The 20,102-nt window shown below is 41.4% G+C and overlaps 1 protein-coding gene across 3 annotated transcripts in view; it reads left to right on the forward strand.

The window, feature by feature from the left end:
- znf512 (zinc finger protein 512) overlaps positions 1-20,102 on the forward strand; it is a 55,534-nt gene that overhangs the window by 21,727 nt on the left and 13,705 nt on the right. For all 3 annotated transcript variants that reach the window (XM_080192311.1, XM_080192310.1, XM_080192312.1), the window contains exons 8-12: positions 9,913-10,037; positions 13,523-13,609; positions 14,693-14,791; positions 16,502-16,669; positions 17,908-18,102. In XM_080192311.1, the coding sequence (XP_080048437.1) occupies positions 9,913-10,037; positions 13,523-13,609; positions 14,693-14,791; positions 16,502-16,669; positions 17,908-18,102 (674 nt within the window). The remainder of the gene's footprint in view (positions 1-9,912; positions 10,038-13,522; positions 13,610-14,692; positions 14,792-16,501; positions 16,670-17,907; positions 18,103-20,102) is intronic.

Raw genomic sequence — 20,102 nt, forward strand, 5'->3', positions numbered from 1 at the left:
ACCACCACTATAATGTGGTCTGACCAGTGATTTACAGAAGTGCAATATCACTTCCTTGCTTTTATACTCTGTGCCTTCTATTGATAAACCCAAGGTTCCTATAAGTCATCTTAACTGTTTCAACTTGCCTGACCACCTTCAGAGAATTATGCACTTGAACCATGAGGTCCCTCTGCTTTTGTACTTCTCTCAAAGTTGTACCATTTGAGCCTGTGTTGTTTCCCATGTTTCTTCTACCAAAATGCATTTTGTAACATTTCACTTCATTTTAAATTCATCTGCCAGGTGTCTGTCCATTTGGCCAACTTGTCACCATCCTTCTGCAGTTGCTCAGCATCGTCCTCTCAATTCACTATTTTCTCCCAAGCTTAGTATCGTCTGCAAATTTGGAGATTTTTTTTCCCCTCAACACTCATCTCTAAATTGTTTATATTAAATCAGAAAAATATAGGGTCCCAACATTGATCGCTGGGGAACACCACTTTCGAATAGTCTCCTGATTGAGAAATCCACATCGATACCTACCCTTTATTTCCTATCTCTTAGCCAATTGCTAATCCATGCTGCTGAGGACCCATCAATCCCAAGCATTTCTAACTTGCTAACTAACCTACCATGTCTTACCGTATCAAAAGTTTCTTGAATGTCCTAATGTACAACAGGCACGACACTACCCTCATCCACTGCCTGTGTCACCTCGTCAAAGAACTCAAATTTGTCCGACGTGACTGGCCTTTGACAAAGCCATGTTGACTGTCTAGTATGAACTTATTTTTCTCTAAGTGTATATTTATCTTTTCCCATATCATAGATCCATCAGTTTTCCCACTATTGATGTCAGGTTGACAGGTCTGTCGAGGTATCCATTGCCCCTTTCTTGAACAATGGCATCACATTTGCAATCTTCCAGTTCTCCAGGCCCTCTGTTTTCAGAGAGACATGGAAAATTTCTGTTGACAGCTCCACGATTTGCTCCCTTGCTTCTAAAGGGATGTATTCTAGGATGCATTCTATCCCATCTGATGACTTCTCTACCTGGAGAACTGCCGGCCCTATTAGCCCCTCTTTATCTATCACTATGCTGCTCCTGTTGCTCAGCGTCTACATTTTCAACTGGGCCATTTTCACTGTCTTCTAATGTGGCAAAGACAAGCAAAGTACTCATTCAGTACCTCTACCATACCCTGTGCTTCAGTGAACACTTCACCCTGCGTGTTCCTTATGGGCCCCACTCTATCCTTCACTAATCTTTTAGCATTAATATGTTTGATGAACATATTAGATGAAGTGGTCTGTGCCTCAAACACTTCCTATGCAAAATATCCTGCACTTCAAAGTTTGTGCAAAGCTGTTTTTCTTAAGCACTGCAATTTGATCACTCCTCCCCCAACCACTCCATCGAACTCCTTCATTGTTTAAAAGATGTTATTTATTCTCCAGCTTTTTTGCTGTGGTGGAAATACTCCTTGCATTTCAAATCTGTCTGATTGTACTCACCGTTCCTGGTGTTACCCTGGCAAATCCATTCTGTCAATTCTCTTTAGATTTGATGTGGCAATGGTTTGTTGGCTTCATCTAGAATTATGTGGAATGTGCGGATGGGATTGAGCGATGCTGCTGGCAGCAGCTCAAACTCCAGCTAAGTAGGTTGGAGCTGAGCTCCACATCATGGTATTCCATGCAAAGAGTTATCAGTGTGGACGATAGATGAAAGTCAAATGAATGGATTATTGGCTTCCTCTCTTTCCATCTGTTTACCAGTTCCGCTCTTATTCCTTTCTTTGATCTTGCTTTCTTATTATAAGAAATAGCTGGGGAAGCAAATGAAATGCACTGAATTAGTGTTACCCTGGTAATGCAGTGGCTTGGTAGGGCATGTGTAGCAGTGCCTTGCCTGTTTACAAAGTTCAGCAGTCATTAATTCTTTAATGTCCTTTCTATAACTAGGTGCCCAAAGCTCCACAGAATACTTGAAATGTGAGCTAATCCAATAACTTCCATAATATCAGTTCACTCCTTTACTCTTGTATTAAAGATGCTCAAAACTGGGTACAGATTTCTATAGGCGGGCCAGTAGTTTTCATAGATTCAGCATTGCATCTTTTTGTCAAACTTTTGGTATAGAGTATAAGAGGTAGGTTTAAAGGAGCACTATAATGGTGGAAAGAGAGGCCAAAGAGGTTTCAGAAGTAAATTCCAGAGCTTAGGACCCTGGTAACTATATAGTTCTTCCTCCACTTCCCCCACCCAACCACCTATTAGTGGAACGATTAAAATCTGGATGCGCAAGAGACCAGAAATGAAGGAGAAGAAAGATCTCAAGTTGTCACATTGGTGGGGATTACAGAGATAGGGAGAGGCTGGGCCACGAATGGATTTGAAAACAAGAATGAGAATTTTAAAATCCAGGCACTCCTTAACTCAGTGCTACTGTGGGTTAACAAAAACAAGGTGGAGTCAGACATGGTGCAAGTTAAAGTATGAGCAATAATTTTGGATGACTTCAAGTGTTCAGAGGCTAGGAAGTGACCAACAAGCCAAGGTGACATTGAGTTGGTCAAGTCTCAAGGTAATAAAGATCTTGATGAGGATTGTGGCAGCAGATGAGTTAGTTAGTTTTAAGTTGATGTTTGTTTGTTTATTATTTATTAGTGTCAGAAGTAGGTTTACATTAACACTGCAGTGAAGTTACTGTGGAAGTCCCTAGTTGCCATACTCTGGCATCTGTTCAGGTACACTGAAGGAGAATTTAGCATGGCCAGTGCACCTAACCAGCACGTCTTTCCGATTGTGGGAGGAAATCCGAGCACCTGGAGGAAATCCATGCTGACCTGGGGAGAATGTGCAGACTCCATACACAGTGACCCAAGCCGGGAATCAAACCTAGATCTCTGGTGCTGTGAGGCAGCAGTGCTAACCACTGTTCCACCATGCCATGGCAGGGACAGAGTCCAGTGATGTAATGGGGATGTAAATAGGCGGTTTGGTGAAAGCACAGATATGTTGTCATAAGTCAATCTTGGGTTTGAATATGGGACCAAGGTTGTGATAATCTGGTTGTGTCTTAGACAACGACCAGGAAGAATAATGAACTTGGAGATTGGGATACCGAGTTTGTGATGGAACCAAAGATACTGGCTTCAGTCTTCCCAATATTTAGTGGGATAGAGGAAGACGAGGGATGTGACAGAAGCAGTTTGAACAAATGATCTTGATCCTCGTGACAAAGACATATGTATGAGCTCCTTGCACCCTTGAGGTTAGAGAAGATGAGGTTAAGAAGACTATTTGCAGTAGAGAAAAAGGAACCAGGTGTTATTGTTCTAGGATTATCTGGGAATAATGGAACATTTTAACAGACAAAAGTAGGACTCAATAGTGCTTCATGAAATTTAGCAAATGGCTGAATCACTTGTCAGTCATGTCCATTCCAGTCTGTGTTCCTTCAACATAAAGAAGTGGAGATGACGGTCAAACCAGGGAAATGGCCCACTTAAGGGAAAGTAATGGGGACAAGGACCTCAGATGTGGAAGTGAGCGTGCGGTTGAGCAGATCAGTAGTTGTAAAAATATTGCAGTGAATGGAGGGCTGGAGGTCAACAAATGGGGCTTTGAAGCATGGTTTAAGTGAATTGGGAAAGAGTATTTTCTGGGTCAGCCAAAGAAGAGAATAGGATTGTGAAGGAGAAATGGAATGGTGGCGGAGAGTGGTATAAGTAATAACGGCAAACTTTTCTATGATTTCCATCTTGGAGTAATGAGGACGCAAAAGATGGTTAGGTCAGGACGAAGCTATAACTATAGGTTGGGGAATTTAGATGTTGCTGGAGGTTATAGGGGGATATGAGGGCTGTGAACTCTACAAAGAGACAGTTTGATGAATTAAGATGGAGGTTGAAATCCCCATAAATGGGAAGTGACTCAGCCCAGAAGGTGAACAGTGCTGAAAATCTCTTGAGAACATTGTTTTAATGTATCTGGGTGGGCTGTAGGGAACAAGTTAGGGTGGCACAGTGGCTAGCACTGCTGCCTCACAGCGCCAGGGGCCTGGCTTTGATTCCCAGCATGGGTCACTGTGTGGAGTTTGCACATTTCCCCCTGTGTCTGCGGTGCACTGGGTTCAATTCTTAAATTGCTCCGTAGTCAGGGGGTTAGCAGGGTAAATAAGTGGGGCTATGAGGATAGGGCCTCGGTGGGATTGTGATCAGTGCAGACTCAATGGGCCAAACGGCCTCTTTCTGCACTGTAGGGATTCTATGAAGTATTTTAAAATTGAGGTTAGGGTATGGAACAAGCTGAAATACTGAAAGAACACCAATAGTGCCGGCAGAGTAGAGGGGAAGACCAAGGTCTGATTTTGGTAATAAGAGCCACACCATCGCTGTGATAGTCTGGACAGGATAATTTTAAAGTTTTACCATGAGCTATAATTATCCTTGACGAATACTTCCCAAAATATGTTGCCTTGTTTCTGTAGGTTAAATTTCATTTCTACTCCATGTTCTAACAAAGTCACATCTTTCTGAAAAAAAAAATAGAAAATGCTGGAAAGACTCAGCGTCTGTAAGGAGAGAAACCGGTAACATTTCAGATTTCATCCGAACTGGGAAAAATGTTAGAAGTGTAATTAAGTTTAGAAAAAGAACAAAGAGGAGTTTTTTGAGGTGGTTACAGGATTGATGAGGGTAATGCTGTTGATGTGGTGTATGTGGACTTTCAGAAGGCATTTGATACAGTGCCGCACAACAGACTTGATTAAACTTGTAGCTTTTGGAATGAAAGGGACAGTTGGAACAAGGATACAAAGTTGGCTGAATAATAAGAATTAGGTAGTTACAGTCAATGGATATTTTTTGGGCTGGTGGAAGGTTTCTAATGGTGTTCGGCAATGGTTGGTATTAGGATCCTTACTTGTTTTGGTATATATTAACGATTTAGAACTTGGTGCGCAGTGGACAATTTCAAATTTTGTGGATTATACAAAACTTGGAAATGTTTAAACTGTGAAGAGATTAGTGTAAAACTTCAAAAGGATACTGGCAAGTTACGGGGATGGGGCTTGGGTGGGATTGTTCTCAGTGCAGGTTTGATGGGCCAAATGGCCTCCCTCTGCGCTGTAGAGATTCTTGTTGATTATAAGTTGATGGATTGGGCAGATAGGTGGTAGATGAAGATCATTGAAGGTGGCAAGACAGGTGGTGAGAGCAGTTAATGAAACACAGTATTCTGGGCTGCTTTAATAGTCATAGATACAAAATCAAGGAAGTTATGCTGAACTTATACAGGACAGTAGTTAGACCTCTGGGTGCCACATCACAGGAAGGGTGTGAATGCATTGGAGAGAGTGCAGAAGAGGCTTGCACAAATGGTTCCAGAAATAAACAGGATCAGCAGGCATTTAGAGATTCAAGGACAGCATGGCTTTGAGAGTGGAAAATTGTGTTTCACAAATTTGATTGAGTTTTTTTGAAGGCGTAACCAAGAAGGTAGATGTTGGGCAGTGCAGTTGATGTCTGCGTGGACTTTAGCAAGGCCTTTGACATGTACCGCATGGTAGATTGTTGCTTCAGATTAAATCCCACGGAATCCAGGGTGAGACAGCTAAATGGATACAAAATTGGCTTGATGACAAGCCAGAGGGTGTTTGTAGAGTTGTTTTTCAAACTGCAGATCTGTGACCAGCAGTGTGCCTCAGGGATTGGTGTTGGGCCCACTGTTACTTATTTTAGTGATTTGAATGAGAATATGGGAGGCATGGTTAATAAGTTTGCAGATGACACCAAGATTGGTGACATAGTGGACAGTGAAGGTTATCTCAGAATGCAATGGAATCTTGATCAATAGGCCAGTGGGCTGACGAATGACAGATGGAGTTTAATTTAGATAAATGTGAGGTGATACATTTTGGTAGCTTGAACCAGGGCAGGACTTACTCAGTTAATTGTAGGACTTTGGGGAGGGTTACAGAACAGAGATCTAGGGGTACAAATTCAGAGCTGCTTGAAACGGAGTCAGAGTGGCGAAGAAGGTATTTGGCATGCTTTGTTTCATTGGTCAGAACATTGAATGGAGGAGTTGGGGCATCTTGTTGAAGTTGTACAAGACATTGGTAAGACCATACTTGGAATACTGTATTCAGTTCTGGTCAGCCTATTTTAAAAAAAGGGATCTTTTTAGTTTAATAAGAGTGCAGAAAAGATTTACTAGGATGCTACCGGGACGTGATGGTTTGAGCTATAAGGAGAAGCTGGATAGGCTGGGACTTTTTTTCTCTGGAGCGTAGAAGGCTGAGGGATGATCTTAGAGGTCTATAAAATGAGGGGCATAGATCAACTAGATAGTCAATATCTTTTCCCAAAGGTAGGGAAGTCTAAAACTAGAGGGCATATGTTTAAGGTGAGAGGGGAGAGATACAAAAGGGTCCAGAGGGGCAATTTTTTCATACAAAGGGTGGTGTCTGGAACAAATTGCCAGAGGTACTAGTAGGGGGATACAATTTTTTTCTCTTAAAAAGCAGTTAGACAGTTACATGGGTAAGATGGATATTGAGGGATATGGGTCAAATGCAGGCAATTGGGACTAGCTTTGGGGTTTAAAGAAAGAGGGTAGGCCGAAGGGCCTGTTTCCATGCTGTAAACCTCTGACTCTCCTGTGATGGGGTGCAAGACATAAGAGATATAAAGATCAAAGGGAGTGACACTGGGACAAGTAAATAAAAAATGTGTCTAGAGGAGGTGTGAATGGCAGACTGACAAACAGTTGCTGCCTGAAAGCAAATACATTTGAAAATCAACCTCCAGCATCCACCTTCCTTGTTCTCCTCCTCACAGCCTCCTTTTATCTGCTTCCCAAGGTCTGCAATAAGGACTAGATTAAAGCAAAATGCTGTAAACACTGAAATTAAAATAAAGTGCTGGAAAAACTCAGGCTGGCAGTAACTGTAGAGAGCAAAAGAGTTTAGCATTTAGAGTCCAATATGATACTCGTTCAAAACTGCAGAGAAGTAGGGATGTGATGGATTTTATGTTGCTGAAAAGGGGGTGAAGGGGTAGGTGGACCAAAAAAGAAGTTCAGGGATAGGTCAGAGGACAGGGGAGATTAAATAACAAAAATGTCATGGAACCAAAGTGAAGAGTCCAGAGCAGAATTTAATAGCAGAATGAAGGCCAATACTCTCTGAAAACCACATATCGGGATGTATTAGGAATAGGTATTACACTTCCTGTGATTACATCCGAAGGTGCTGTGGGAAAGCAGGGAGGTATTAGAGATGAAAGAGGAGTGGACCAGGGTATCACGGAGGAAATAGCCCCTTTGGAATGTTGACAACGAGGGGAAGATGTTTTGGTTTTGGCATCGTGCTGCATTTGATAGAAGTGGTGGAGGATTATCTTTTGAATCAGCAATGGATTTCTCTGGTAGATCTACCTTGCTAAACTGATGCCTTCTCCTTAGCTTGATCCCCTCCCCGTTGAGTCTCTGCCTATCTATATCTGTGATTCTCCTGATCCCTTTCATCACTTGAACAATTTCCACCTCTTCTTCATGGATATCGAATTTCCCTACATCTCCAACCCCACGAAGATGGCCTGACAACTCTACTTTTTCCTCAGAGACCAACCTTTCTTTGTCCAGCACGAATCAGGCGGAACTTGTTCTCAGTGAACAACTTCACCTTTTAATTTCAGTTACTTTCTCCAAATTAAAGTCATTGCTATGGGACACTATATGTGTCCGATTCATGCCTGCCACCTTATGGAACATTCCCTATTTCAGTCCTACTTGGTGGTGGCTGGGTAGCCTTCATCAATATATAATCTGGAGCATTGACTATCAGTACTTGCTCTGACCCTGAACTGGAAAATTTCATCAAGTTTGTTTCCAATTTCACCATTTATCACCATCATATTGTCCATCTTTGACTCTTTCCTTCTCTTGACTAACTTCTGTCTTTTCCAGTGCCCCACAAACCTATATTAAACTGAACTTCCCATGACTTCTACCAGCTCCAGTGTGATGTCACCCTCCAATCACATCCTTCCCTTTCAGCATTCAAAATGGGCCATTACTTTCAACACTGAATTGACCCAAAATGTTAACTCTGTTTCTCTCTCCACAGATACTGCCTGAACTGCTGAGTATTTCCAGCATTTTTGTTCTTTTCTCTGATTTCCAGCATTTGGCTTTGTAATTAAGTTGTTTTAGTTTTCTTCAGTCATTCTGCTTATGTTTGTCCTGTGGAAATTCTGAGGCTATATATCCTTTGCACACATTGGTGACTAATATAGCACCTCGAATCTAAACATCCTTTAATTTCCCAGCCATGTTGCCACATTCCTTTAAGTTTACCAATATGCCTCGTATGCGGCACTTTGATATGCAACATCCACTGCATTTTCTGAATCAATAGTTCTCAATAATACCTCAAAGAACTCCAGGTGAACTTCAATTCAGTCTGCATTATGCCCTCCTGACAATTCTCCTCAATTAAAGCTAGCTGGGCTGGTACATAGTAAGGAGTCTCTCAATACCAGGTTAAAGTCCAGCAGGTTTATTTGGAATCACGAGCTTTTGGAGCACTGCTCCTTCATCAGGTGAACATATCTGGATAAAAGGATATTGTTTGTTCTGGATAAAAGGAAGTTGGGAGGAACACTAGTATCTGGAAATTATGGGAAAAGGGAAGATTACATGCGCTCCCTTTTGGGGACATAGTTTATTCTTTTCTCCTTTAAGAACATAAGGAATAGGAGCAGGAGTAGGCCATCTAGCCCTTCGAGCCTGCCATTCAATAAGATCATGGCTGATCTGAAGTGGATCAGTTCCACTTTCCTGCTTTCTCCCCATAACCCTTAATTCCCCCGTCTATCAAAAACCTATCTACCCGTGACTTAAATATATTCAGCGAGGTAGCCTCCACCACTTCAGTGGACAGAGAATTTGAGATTCACCACCCTTTGAGTGAAGACGTTCCTCCTCAACTCTGATCTAAACTGCACGCCTCCCCCCGCCCCCCTTATTTTGAGGCTGTGCCCTGAACAATAGTATGGCATTGGTAATTAAACAGTCCTTTGCTGCAACTCTCCTGTGCAGTAATGTTTGAAAGGTTGTGATCAAGGCTTCTTTCAGCTTTCTGAATTGCATACCATCAAGACCTGATGCCTTTCCACTTAACTTTTCACCAGTTTGTTGCAAAGAAATTACGTATCTATTACCATCCTACTAAATTACTCCAATATCTAATTTGAGTATCCAACCTCTTGTGGTTTAATTTCCACTGCTGCACTCTTCTTAGAAGAAATCGAGGCAACGTACTTATTTCTACCAGCCTCCATAAGATTTTCCTTTTTCTTCTCCAATAGATTCTACCCTTTATCTATTTTACTTTTAATATACGCTTATAAAATCTTTTACTATTTTCCCTCTGTTACCGTTCAGTCTGTTTGCATAACCCCTTGTTAGCCTTTGTCATCTTTGGTTCTTTCCTCTCTCCAAGATTTTACTTGGTTACCATATATTAAGCTGATCTTTCTCTACACCCTAGCTGTGACTGTAACACTACATTCTGCACTCTCTCCTTTCCTTCTGTAGGAACGGTATGCTTTGTCTGTATAGCGTGCAAAAAAACAATACTTTTCACTGTGTACCAATACATGTGGCAATAATAAACCAAATCAGTTTTATAATTATTATCAGCCTTAGATTTGTAATACCCCTTTTTTGTTTCTGAAATGTCACTTGCTGCTGTGCTCCTTTTGAGCAACACTTGTTTTTACTGCACTTGTTTGAGAAAGGGAAGGGGAGACTTGAAATGTTAGTTCCTGAAATTAGTTAATCAAATTTTAGATCTAAAGAAAATAAGTGTACATATTAGATGTTTAAGTTTTAATTGCAGTTGAATTTAATTTACAGGAAGTCGGGAGGAACATTGGTATCTGGAAATTCTGGAAAAAGGGAAGATTACGTGCCCTACTTGTAAGGCTGTCATGCGGAAGACAGTAGAAGGACTGAAAAAACACATGGCAAACTGCAAAGAGGTGCTTATTAGTTTCAGTGTAAGGTCTCCCAGAGAGTATGGAACTTAAATTTCGTCACAACCTGCTACAAACTGGATCAGTCAAATAACTTGCAACATTAATTGATATTGGGTAGTATTGTTACTCCATTATAGCTGTCACATGCAGTTTGCAAAATATGGATTTGACAGTAACAAATGCATTACCCATCATTTTGAGTTGTACATTCAAGCTGCTTCATGTGCCTCCTCTGGTGTAGATATAACTGTGTTTTGGAAGTTCACTAATGTTAGGAACTTTGTATGAACTTCTTCCCACTGCGTGATGTTTGTGTGAGCAGGTGCTTCCGTTTGCTTTCAGGTTGACTGAAGTTTCTCACTGGTGTACCATAGGAACTGTGGTAGCCAGTTTGCAACTGCCAAGGTATCATGAATACAACTATGGCCAGATAATCTTTTTACTTGTGTTGTTTGAGGAATAGATATTGGCCAGCTTAATCGGAGGTACTCCCACACTCTTTGGAATGGTGTCATGGCATCTTTTACAGCCTCCTAAGAGAGCTGACTGACTTCACTGTCTTGTCATCTGCACTCTTCAAATTGACTATTTCAACATACTCCTAGCTAGTCTCCCATATCCTACAGTCTAAGCCCGAGATCATCCAAAACTTTGCTGCTCGTGTCTTAACTCGCATAAAGTTCTGACAGAATCTGGTGAACTGGTGCGGCAACAATAATCTCTCCCTCAATGTCAACAAAATGAAGGAGATAGTCATCAACTTCTGGAAGCATAGTGGAGAACATGTCTCTCTACATAATGGGGATGAAGTAGAAATAGTCGAGAGCTTCAAGTTTTTAGGTATCCAGATCATCTGTCCTGGTCCCACCCGTGCCGACATGATAGTTAAGCCCACCAATGCTGCTGCTTTCTCAAAAGACTAAGGAAATTTGGTATATCAGTCACAACTTTCACTAACCTTTACAGATGCAGAGTAGAAAGCATTCTTCCTGATTGTATCACAGTTTGGTATAGCTCCTGCTCTACCCAAGACCACAAGAAATTACAAAGGGTTGTGAATGTAGCCCAAGCCATCATGCAAACCAGCCTGCTACCCATTGACTCTGTCTACACTCCCACTGCCTTGAAAAAGCAGCCAGCATAATTACGTACCCCACGAACCCGGACATTCTCCCTCTTCCACCACCTTCTGTCAGGAAAAAGATGCAAAAGCTTGAGGTCACATACCAAGCTACTAAAGAACAGCTTTCCTCCCTGCTGCTATTTCGAACGGACCAACCTCATGTTAAGTTGGTCTTTCTCTACACCCTAGCTATGACTGTAACACTACATTCTGCGCTCTCTCCTTTCCTTCTCTGTGAACTGTATGCTTTCTGCATAGTGCGCAAGAAACAGTACTTTTCACTGTATACTAAAACATATGACAAATCTTAAAATCTTTATCTTAGAATCACAGAAACCCCTACAGTACAGAAAGAGGCCATTGGGCCCATCGTATCTGCACTGACCACAATCCCACCCAGGCCCTACCCCCATATCCCTACACATTTTACCCACTAATCCCGCTAACCTATATATCTCAGGACACTAAGGGCAATTTTTTTTAGCATGACCAATCAACCTAACCCGCACATCTTTGGACTGTGGGAGGAATCCCATGCAGACAAGAATGTGCAAACTCCACACGGTGACCCAAGCTGGGAATCGAACCCAGGTCCCTGGAGCTGTGAAGCAGCAGTGCTAACCACTGTGCTACCATGTCACCCCCACAGTTATCCCTGACTTCAGTTGGAACAAGGTGACCCAGAAGGAAGAAACATTCCACAGAAACAAAACACAGGAACAGAAGGCAAATCCCAGAAATTAAAGAAGAAAGTCCGAGAAACCAGAGAGAGGGACAGGAACAACTTCTGGGCAAAGGAACAGAGAACAGGAATCTGGGGGAAAGGTTCAGCTCAGTGAGGAACAGGGAGGGGTGGGTTTGCGAGGAGCTAGAAATTAAAGGTGACCCAATGTTTGCTGACTCCTTACTGTGGCTCTGTAAAGCAGTGGTGTTCTGTTGGTATGGTTGGATGTCTGAGAGTGTGTGTGGAACACAAATCTTGCATCCACATGGTGTTCCAGGACAGAGAAATATTAGAAGGTAACCAGAGCTGGATCCTTAGTGTGTACATTGAGAAAAAACATTTGGGAGAAGGCTCCAAGATATGTTCTTCAAGAGCAGAGATTGGAATCCTTTATCTGGAAGACATTCCAGTGAGATCTGTTGGCTCAGTGTGACAAACATCTGGGAGGAATTGATGAGAAATCCGTAGATGACGACGTGGGTCATTTGGTTTAAGTGTGAGGTGTCTGACTACGTTTCACTTATGGACTGAGTACTTGCTGTGAACATTAATGAGTATAAGATAAATCTTTTAACTTATATTGATCTAAATATATTACCTGTAAAGGAATAGTGAAGTGAAGGAGTAATTTATTACAGTTCATATTTTCTTGTTTAATAAATGTTCTATTAATTTGTTAAAAGTTCATCAGCGGACTCCTGTGACTCTGTTCAGTAGCTGCATTCCATGTATCTAAGCAAAAATCAAAGTTGGTATTTATCAAGCCAGGTTCCAGCTTAGGGCCTGATTTTTTTTTTCTTCCCCCAGTAGCAACATCAGTTGGGATTGTAACAACCCACCAAGAATCCTGTGCTCATCTAATTCTGACCTCTTGAGAATTTCTGAAATTAATCCCTTCATCATTGGTGGTCATGCCTTCAGTTGCTTCAGCCCCAAGCTCTGGACTATCCTCCCTCCATCTCACCACCTTGCTTCTTTTTAAAACACTCCTTTTAAAACCTAGTCCTTTGGTGACTTGATGTCTCTATAGTGGCTCTATGTCATTTGCTTCATAATGCTTCTGTGTAATGCCATGGGCCATTTTATTATGTTCATTGCAAAGTAAGGACCTAATTCTTGGCCAAAAGGTGGTGCCTCCATTGGTATCGCTCTGAAGTGTCAGCCTGAATTATGGATCTGGTCATTGGAGTTAGGTTGAACTCAATACCTTAGGATTTGGTTGACACAGACATCTTTTCTACAGTCTGTTTATTAATACACTATCATTGGTGTCCACTTAACACACGCAAACCCGGGCAGCGCTCAAACAGCTGACATTAGTGATATCAGAAGTGGAACTCAAATGGCATTACTAAATGTGCCATGGATGATGATTGACTGGTGGTTCCGTGGTGGATGCAAACTAAACCTTAAATAATTCACATGCCATTTCTGTCTGAAATGTTTCCAAGATTATTGCATTATTTACTTAACATTCAAGTGATGTAACCTAAAGTATTATAGAATTTTCTCTGTTTAAAAAAAACTTTGAGTTGCTGGTCACATTTTTGTTTAAGGTAACAGATGATGTTTGTATTCTTGGCAATAGAATGAGGTCACAAAAAAGGTTTTGACATACCACTGTTGCTGTTTTTCTTTTAGGAACCCTTTGTATGCCAACATTGTGGAAAACAGCTGAAGTCTCTAGCTGGGCTTAAGTACCACTTAATGGCAGACCATAACAACATGGTAATCAAAGTAAAATTCTTTTGTTATTGCTGCACATGATGGAGCTGAAATATATTTTTGTTTCTACTCGGATCCCATGAAATAAACCTGACTTCTTGGGTCATATTGGTAGAATGGCATGTCTTCTGGGCAGCAAACCCACTCCAATCTCCTCAACCGTGCCATCAAGTTAGCACAGCTATTCTAAATCATATCTGAGCTTTGTTTAACATCACTTTCAATGTTTTAATGTAACATAAATACTTAAATGACATTCTGTCTAATAGTTGGAGAGCTCCTGAAGTTCAACCAGTGAGTGAAGCAAGTTGACAGGGCTACTAGCTAAACAGTATCTGTGCAACCAAGTATCTTTCATTTACCCAGCTCTCTGCACTTAATTTTGGCACATGCCATTCATACAAAGTGTGTGTGTGTGTGTGTGTGTGTGTGTGTGTAAATAGGGTGAGCATCTTAGTGGTGGTAAGATGGGATCTTTGTCAAAATAATGCGAGTAACATAATGAACCAATGTTGTATACAATTCTTGCCTAAATTATAGAAGTATTTAAGTTATATAATCTGAGAATGAGGAAACTGTTTTATAAGGGAAGTGTTGTTGATGTATAACTGTCAGCTGTGAGGAATAAACCATTTTTCTACTTTTGGGCTCACTAAGATTAGTTCAAAACATATGTACAGAAGGTGGGTCAAGTGCAGTGAGAAGCTTCTGGAACTCTGCCCCCACACCGTATCCCTTGGATCCTAACCTTGCGAACAGTATGACGTTTCTGTTTTGTATTCCAGTCACCCTTGTAAGATTACCAAATTTTGAATAGGTTTGTGGTCTTAAAAGAACTTGTTGAGATTATCCAAACTTATTTCTGCATTAACAGGAGGTCGAGAACTTGTCTTTCTGAAATTGCTTGGCTTCTGGTTCTTCAGGGTGCTAACTCAGTAAGTCGGATCTGATGATTTATTTTGATCTGTTTCAGGACGGAACCAAATGACTTCTAAGCCTCGACCAGAAATGTCCATGTAGCATTGACTAACTGTGTGCGTGCATGCTCACAATGCTGGAATAATGCTTTAATTTTCTTCTATTCAGCCCATTTTGAAAGATGGGGATGTGGTTGATGAACAGACTGATAGGGAGAGACTGCGAAAGGTGTTGCGGAGAATGGGTAGACTTAAATGTCTCCGTGAGGTAAGTGCAGAAAGTGTTGAATGTGGCTTCTGCGATTTCCTAGCGTATTGTTTGTAAAATTAAATGTAAACTTGCAAGTTGCAAAGTGTTTAGTTTGATTTACTGCTTTTGAAAATATACGGAAGAAATATAAAGTGTCACAATCTTACAGCACTAGAGTATTTCTGCAATAACATTCCCCCTCTTGCCCCATAACCTATAGCCTATTTAATTTACTCTTTGAAGAGAAAAATATTAATTTTACAGTGGATTGACTCACATGGACTAACAAAGCAGTGAACTGTTTAATCTTGCGCCTCCGTCCCCAGTATTGTTCTCTGTTTCAGTGAAAGCAGAGAGTAGAGGGTTTCTAACAAGACCTTTTCCTTGCTCAATGTGCACTGGGTAGTAGCAATTTCAGCTCTGTAACTGGTGTCATTAAGGAGGATGACTTATTTGTTTTTCCTTCCCTCGCACATTTCCTTTTTTTGATTGAAAGACAGATCAGTTTGTTGTACATGCTCTTGAAATTTTGATTGGAATTGATATATGGTGAAGCCCTGTCATCTGAAGGGGTTACATTCCCCTGAAACCTTGCAAAAGGCAAAATTGCAAACAGGGAACATGCTTTTGAATAGGATCTGATTTAGCTAGGTTCTAGCCATGAGAGAGCAGTATTACGGTATTGTGTTGCAGTTTCTGTATACAACAGCTTGGGAGTCTCTTGTGCGCGGGTGAAGATTTCAAATTTGAATAGAGTAATTGTTTTGATGAAAGATATTTTGGTAAATGATATTTATAGTTGGAGGGAAAACAGAAGACCCAAGAAGTTTGAGTATTAGTTTGTCACAGTGGTGTCACCACAAATGGCAATTGAATATTTTGCCTGGACTTTTTATTTTTTTTAAAATCCTACCCTCTTCCAGCTGTCCTACAGGTGCACCACTGCCCTGCTTTTGCCTGTCTACCAACTCGATTTGGCTGTCAGTGAACTCACTCCCCTCCTGATTGACTGGCTACCTTCGAGTCATTTTAGGTTCTCGGTCTCTTGTTAATGCAGGCCCAACATTAAATCAGTTTGGCCTTCTCGATGCTACATGTGCACCACCTGCCCAAACACTGCAGAATACTGAAAATACTTACTAGATGGCACAATGGTTAGCACTGCTGTCTCAGTGCTAGAGACCCAGGTTCAATTATGGCCTTGGGTGACTATGTGGAGTTTACACATTCTCCCTGTGTCTGCATGGGTTTCCTCCAGGTGTTGCAGTTTCCTCTCAAACTCCAAAGATGCGCAGGTTAGGTGAATTGGCTATACTAATTTACCCCTTAGTGTCCCAAGATTTGTAGGTTAGATGGGGCCAAAGGCTGGAGGACCAGAGGAGGGCAAGGAGGCCTTTGGCCCCGACATATTGGCTGCCCCTCAGAGCAAGGTAGGAACTGCCGATTCATGATGAAACCATGGAGAAGTGAATTTCACTCTTGCGGTAAACAATGCAGTGTACAGAGAACAAAGCACAAGTAAGTGGAAACGTGAACCAGGAGGGTGTGAATGGAGTTGAGGGTGTAAGTTACATCAATCATATTGGGCATATCAGAAATGACCAAAAGGGCTTTGGCTGAACTGTTTTAAAGTCTACGCAACATATTTCTTCACATATAACATTACTACTGCTTACGTTGGGTTTCTATTAAAATGCTAACTGTGTACCTTTTCTGATATTCATTCAGGACTGTGGTGCCAGTTTCACCAGTATAATGGGTTACCTCTATCACTTGAAGAAGTGTGGCAAAGAAGAATCTGAGCTAGTGAAACAATTATTTAAATGCCAGCATTGTGGGAAGCTGTACAAGTCAAAAGCAGGCCTGGATTATCACATGAAATCAGAGCATGCCCCGGTATGTGTCTGCATAGTTCTCCCCAGTATTTGTCTGTAAAATTTTGTTTTCCATGAAATCTTCCTTCATCCTTCCTTGTTGCCAGTGTTGGCCAACACTGTACATAGATCTGGATAAGAATGTTATGCCCACATTGTTGAATATTTTCTTGTGTAGACACTTTTGATTTGACAATGCTGTGTGTGTACCTGGCCCTTTATAGAATCCCTACAGTGCAGAAGAAGGCCATTCGGCCCATTGAATCTGCACCATCTCTTTGACAGAGTGTCTTACCCAGGCCCTATTTATAAGAACATAAGAGCTAGGAACAGGAGTAGATCATTTGGCTCCTCGGGGCTGCTCCGTCATTCATGGCTGATCTTTTTGTGGACTCAGTTCCAATTACTTACCTGCTCACCCTTAATTCTTTTACTTTCACAAATCTGTCTATCTTTGCCTTAAAAACAAGAAAGCGTCAATTGCTCCACTGGACAGGGAGTTCCACAGATTCACAACCCTTTGGGTGAAGAAGTTCCTTCTGAGTCCAAAATCTGCTCCCCTTTATTTTGAGGCCATGCCCCCTAGTTTTGGTTTCACCCATCAGTGGAAACAGCCTCCCTGCTTCTATCTTATCTATTCCCTTCATGTTCCCCTGCCCCAGGGACATTAAGGGGTGATTTTATCATGGTCATCTTTGCATTGTGGGAGGAATCCAGAACACCCATGGGGAAACGTCTGTGTGAAGTTTGCACAGTCACCCAAGGCTGGAATTGAACCTGGGATTCTGGCGCTGAGAGGCAGCAGTGCTAATTAGTGCTGCTCCAGCTGATTTCAGCTGATCGATAATGCACCTTGAGGTTTTTTCCTCTTTCCTTTCATCTGTTTGACTTTACAGGGTGTTAGTTAAGTGGGCTAGTGGAGAGAACATTGGCATATTGTTAGCACTTATCGTGGCATGGAGAATTCATGCATTCAGCTAGACTATCTGAGGGGGAAGTGCTGAACCTTAAAGCAGAGATTACACTTCAAAACTCCCTCTCAAAGGAACAGGAATTACAGGGTAGATGAACTCAACTCTCATTGTTGCCAACGTAGCAGAGGGATTCGCAGAAATAACCAGAAACTAATGTGCTCCTTGTTATAGTGCCATTGCTGTAAATTTTGACTTCTCTCCTCCAGTGTATGTTTAATAAGGTAATGTTTCATATCTGAGTGTTTGCTAATCAACTAATTCTATGCACTGGTGTCTCATTGACCAGTCACCAGAAACCACAGATGATGAAGCTGCTGAAAAAGAGAGTGAACCGGAATTGGAGAGAACATCCAGTGGAAGAGTGCGGAGGATCTCTGCCAAGCTGGCTGCTTACCACCTGCATGAGATAGTAGCAGATGAACTTGCTCGAGAGTGGCCGCGAAGGAAAATTCAACGGGACTTGGTGCCTGATGATGATAAGGTGAGAAAGATGTTACACAGCTTGAAACTTGTTAATTATCCAGATAGGTTTGATAGCTATCAAATCAACAATTTCCTCAACTTTTGCTGCCACTTTTAAGGAGGGCACAGTGAGAAATCTTGCAACACCAGGTTAAATCCAACAGGATTTATTTGGAATCACGAGCTTTCGGAGCACTGCTGCTTCTTCAGGTGAACGAGCAGTGCTCCGAAAACTCGTGATTCTAAATAAACCCTGTTGGACTTTACCTGGTGTCGTGTGACTTCTTACTGTGCCCACCCCAGTCCAACGTCAGCATCTTCACATCATCCACTGAGGAGAGTCTTTCACACTGTTTTATAAAGAGCATGAGGATTTTGAACCTGCTGGTCCATGCTCCAATTGCTGTTTGACATTTCAGAAGTTATTATGGCATTGTTTGGAAATGCCTTCATGTTCTGTATATTGAAGTGAACAGGAAGTAACAGTCTTGTTTTTTTTTCTTCCTCCTCTCCTGTAAGTGGTATCTCTCTTGAAGGCAAATGGATGCATGCTTGCCAGGATTTATTGATACTTGACCAATTGGTGTTTGGCTATTTAGTATATGTGAACCTAGACAGTGAGTGATAGCAGGTAACTGGCGAAGGCTCATATTCAAAAACCTCTCCCAGCATAAGACTGCTGGGGTCAGATAGTTCAGCAAAGATTTCTACCAAAGTTACACCATAGAAACAAGCTGTTTGGATAACGTAAACGTGCGAGAATACTTCAAGAGAACTTTCTTTCCCCATCCAGATAGCTTGCTGTTCGCGTTTTTCTTCGGCTATAGATTATTGCTCCTCCTTCGATCATAGGAGTGGATGCAGGGAGATTCTTGTGACATTGCAGTGGGTTCAGGCTGGGTATGCGGTTGTTCATGAATAGTGCTACTGGTTTGGGGTAGGTAGATGCAATTATGGCAGAAGTAGCCATAATTGTAACAATGTACAGGTTTTGGTGGTTGGAGCAGTGAGAACACTCTTGCTAAGAGGTGAAAGGTTGGGCAGGAAAGGGGAGAACTTTCCTTCTGGCATTAGATTGTGTTGTGCTTATGTTCTTATGTGCTTATGCGCTGAGAGCTGGGAAGGAGAATAGGAACTCAAAGTGCTGAAGACCATTGAGAAAATGGAGGCCTAAAGTGTTATGGATAACTGCATTGCCAGTTAATTTCTAGAATTCTTGCGTACTTTGCATAAAATCTAAATGTTATTTTAAGGTTATGTAAAAGGGTGTTGCCATCATTATGTAGTTGAGTGAATTAGAAGGTTACTTCAGTAAGATTTGTGATTTGTTCTACAAACGTAAAGTAAATACATCTAGTATGTAAGATCATATTGATATATCATCTGGAGAGGCAATTGGTATTGAGGTGTGATGTAGGAAAGTAATGTTTTTGCAACTTTTGCATTAAATGCAAAGGACATCTGACAAGATAGAGGTGACCGTGTACTATCGGAACGGCATGGTGGCACAGTAGTTAGCTGTCTCACAGTGGCAGGGACCTGGGTTCGATTCTTGGCTTGGGTCATTGTGTGAAGTTTGCACATTCTCCCTGTGTCTGTGAGTTTTCTCCCACAGTATGAAAGATGTACTGGTTAACTGCATTGACCTGAACAGATGGCGGAGTGTGGTGACTAGAAATTTCACGGTAACTTCATTGCAGCGATAATGTGAGCCTTACTTGTGACTAATAAATAAACTTTTTTTTTGATGGAATTTGGAATTGACCTAATTCATAGCTACCTTTTTTCTTTGATACATTTTACAAAAAACAAGGTAAGTGTCAGATTTAGGGAATGGATTCCACTTTCTATGGTCCACTTTTGTGGCCAGGGAACTCTTTTTTTAAGGTTAGTCAAAGTTGAGTTAAATTGGAGCAAACAGAGTCAAGCTTCCCTCTATAGATATTAACTTTTGTAAAATACAATATTGTATGTATAGTTATTTTTTTTTTCCAATCTCTGTCATGTGGGTCTAACTTT

The sequence above is a fragment of the Carcharhinus amblyrhynchos genome, chromosome 7 (genome assembly GCF_965287045.1).
Source record: "Carcharhinus amblyrhynchos chromosome 7, sCarAmb.v2.hapA, whole genome shotgun sequence".
Lineage (NCBI taxonomy): Eukaryota > Metazoa > Chordata > Chondrichthyes > Carcharhiniformes > Carcharhinidae > Carcharhinus > Carcharhinus amblyrhynchos.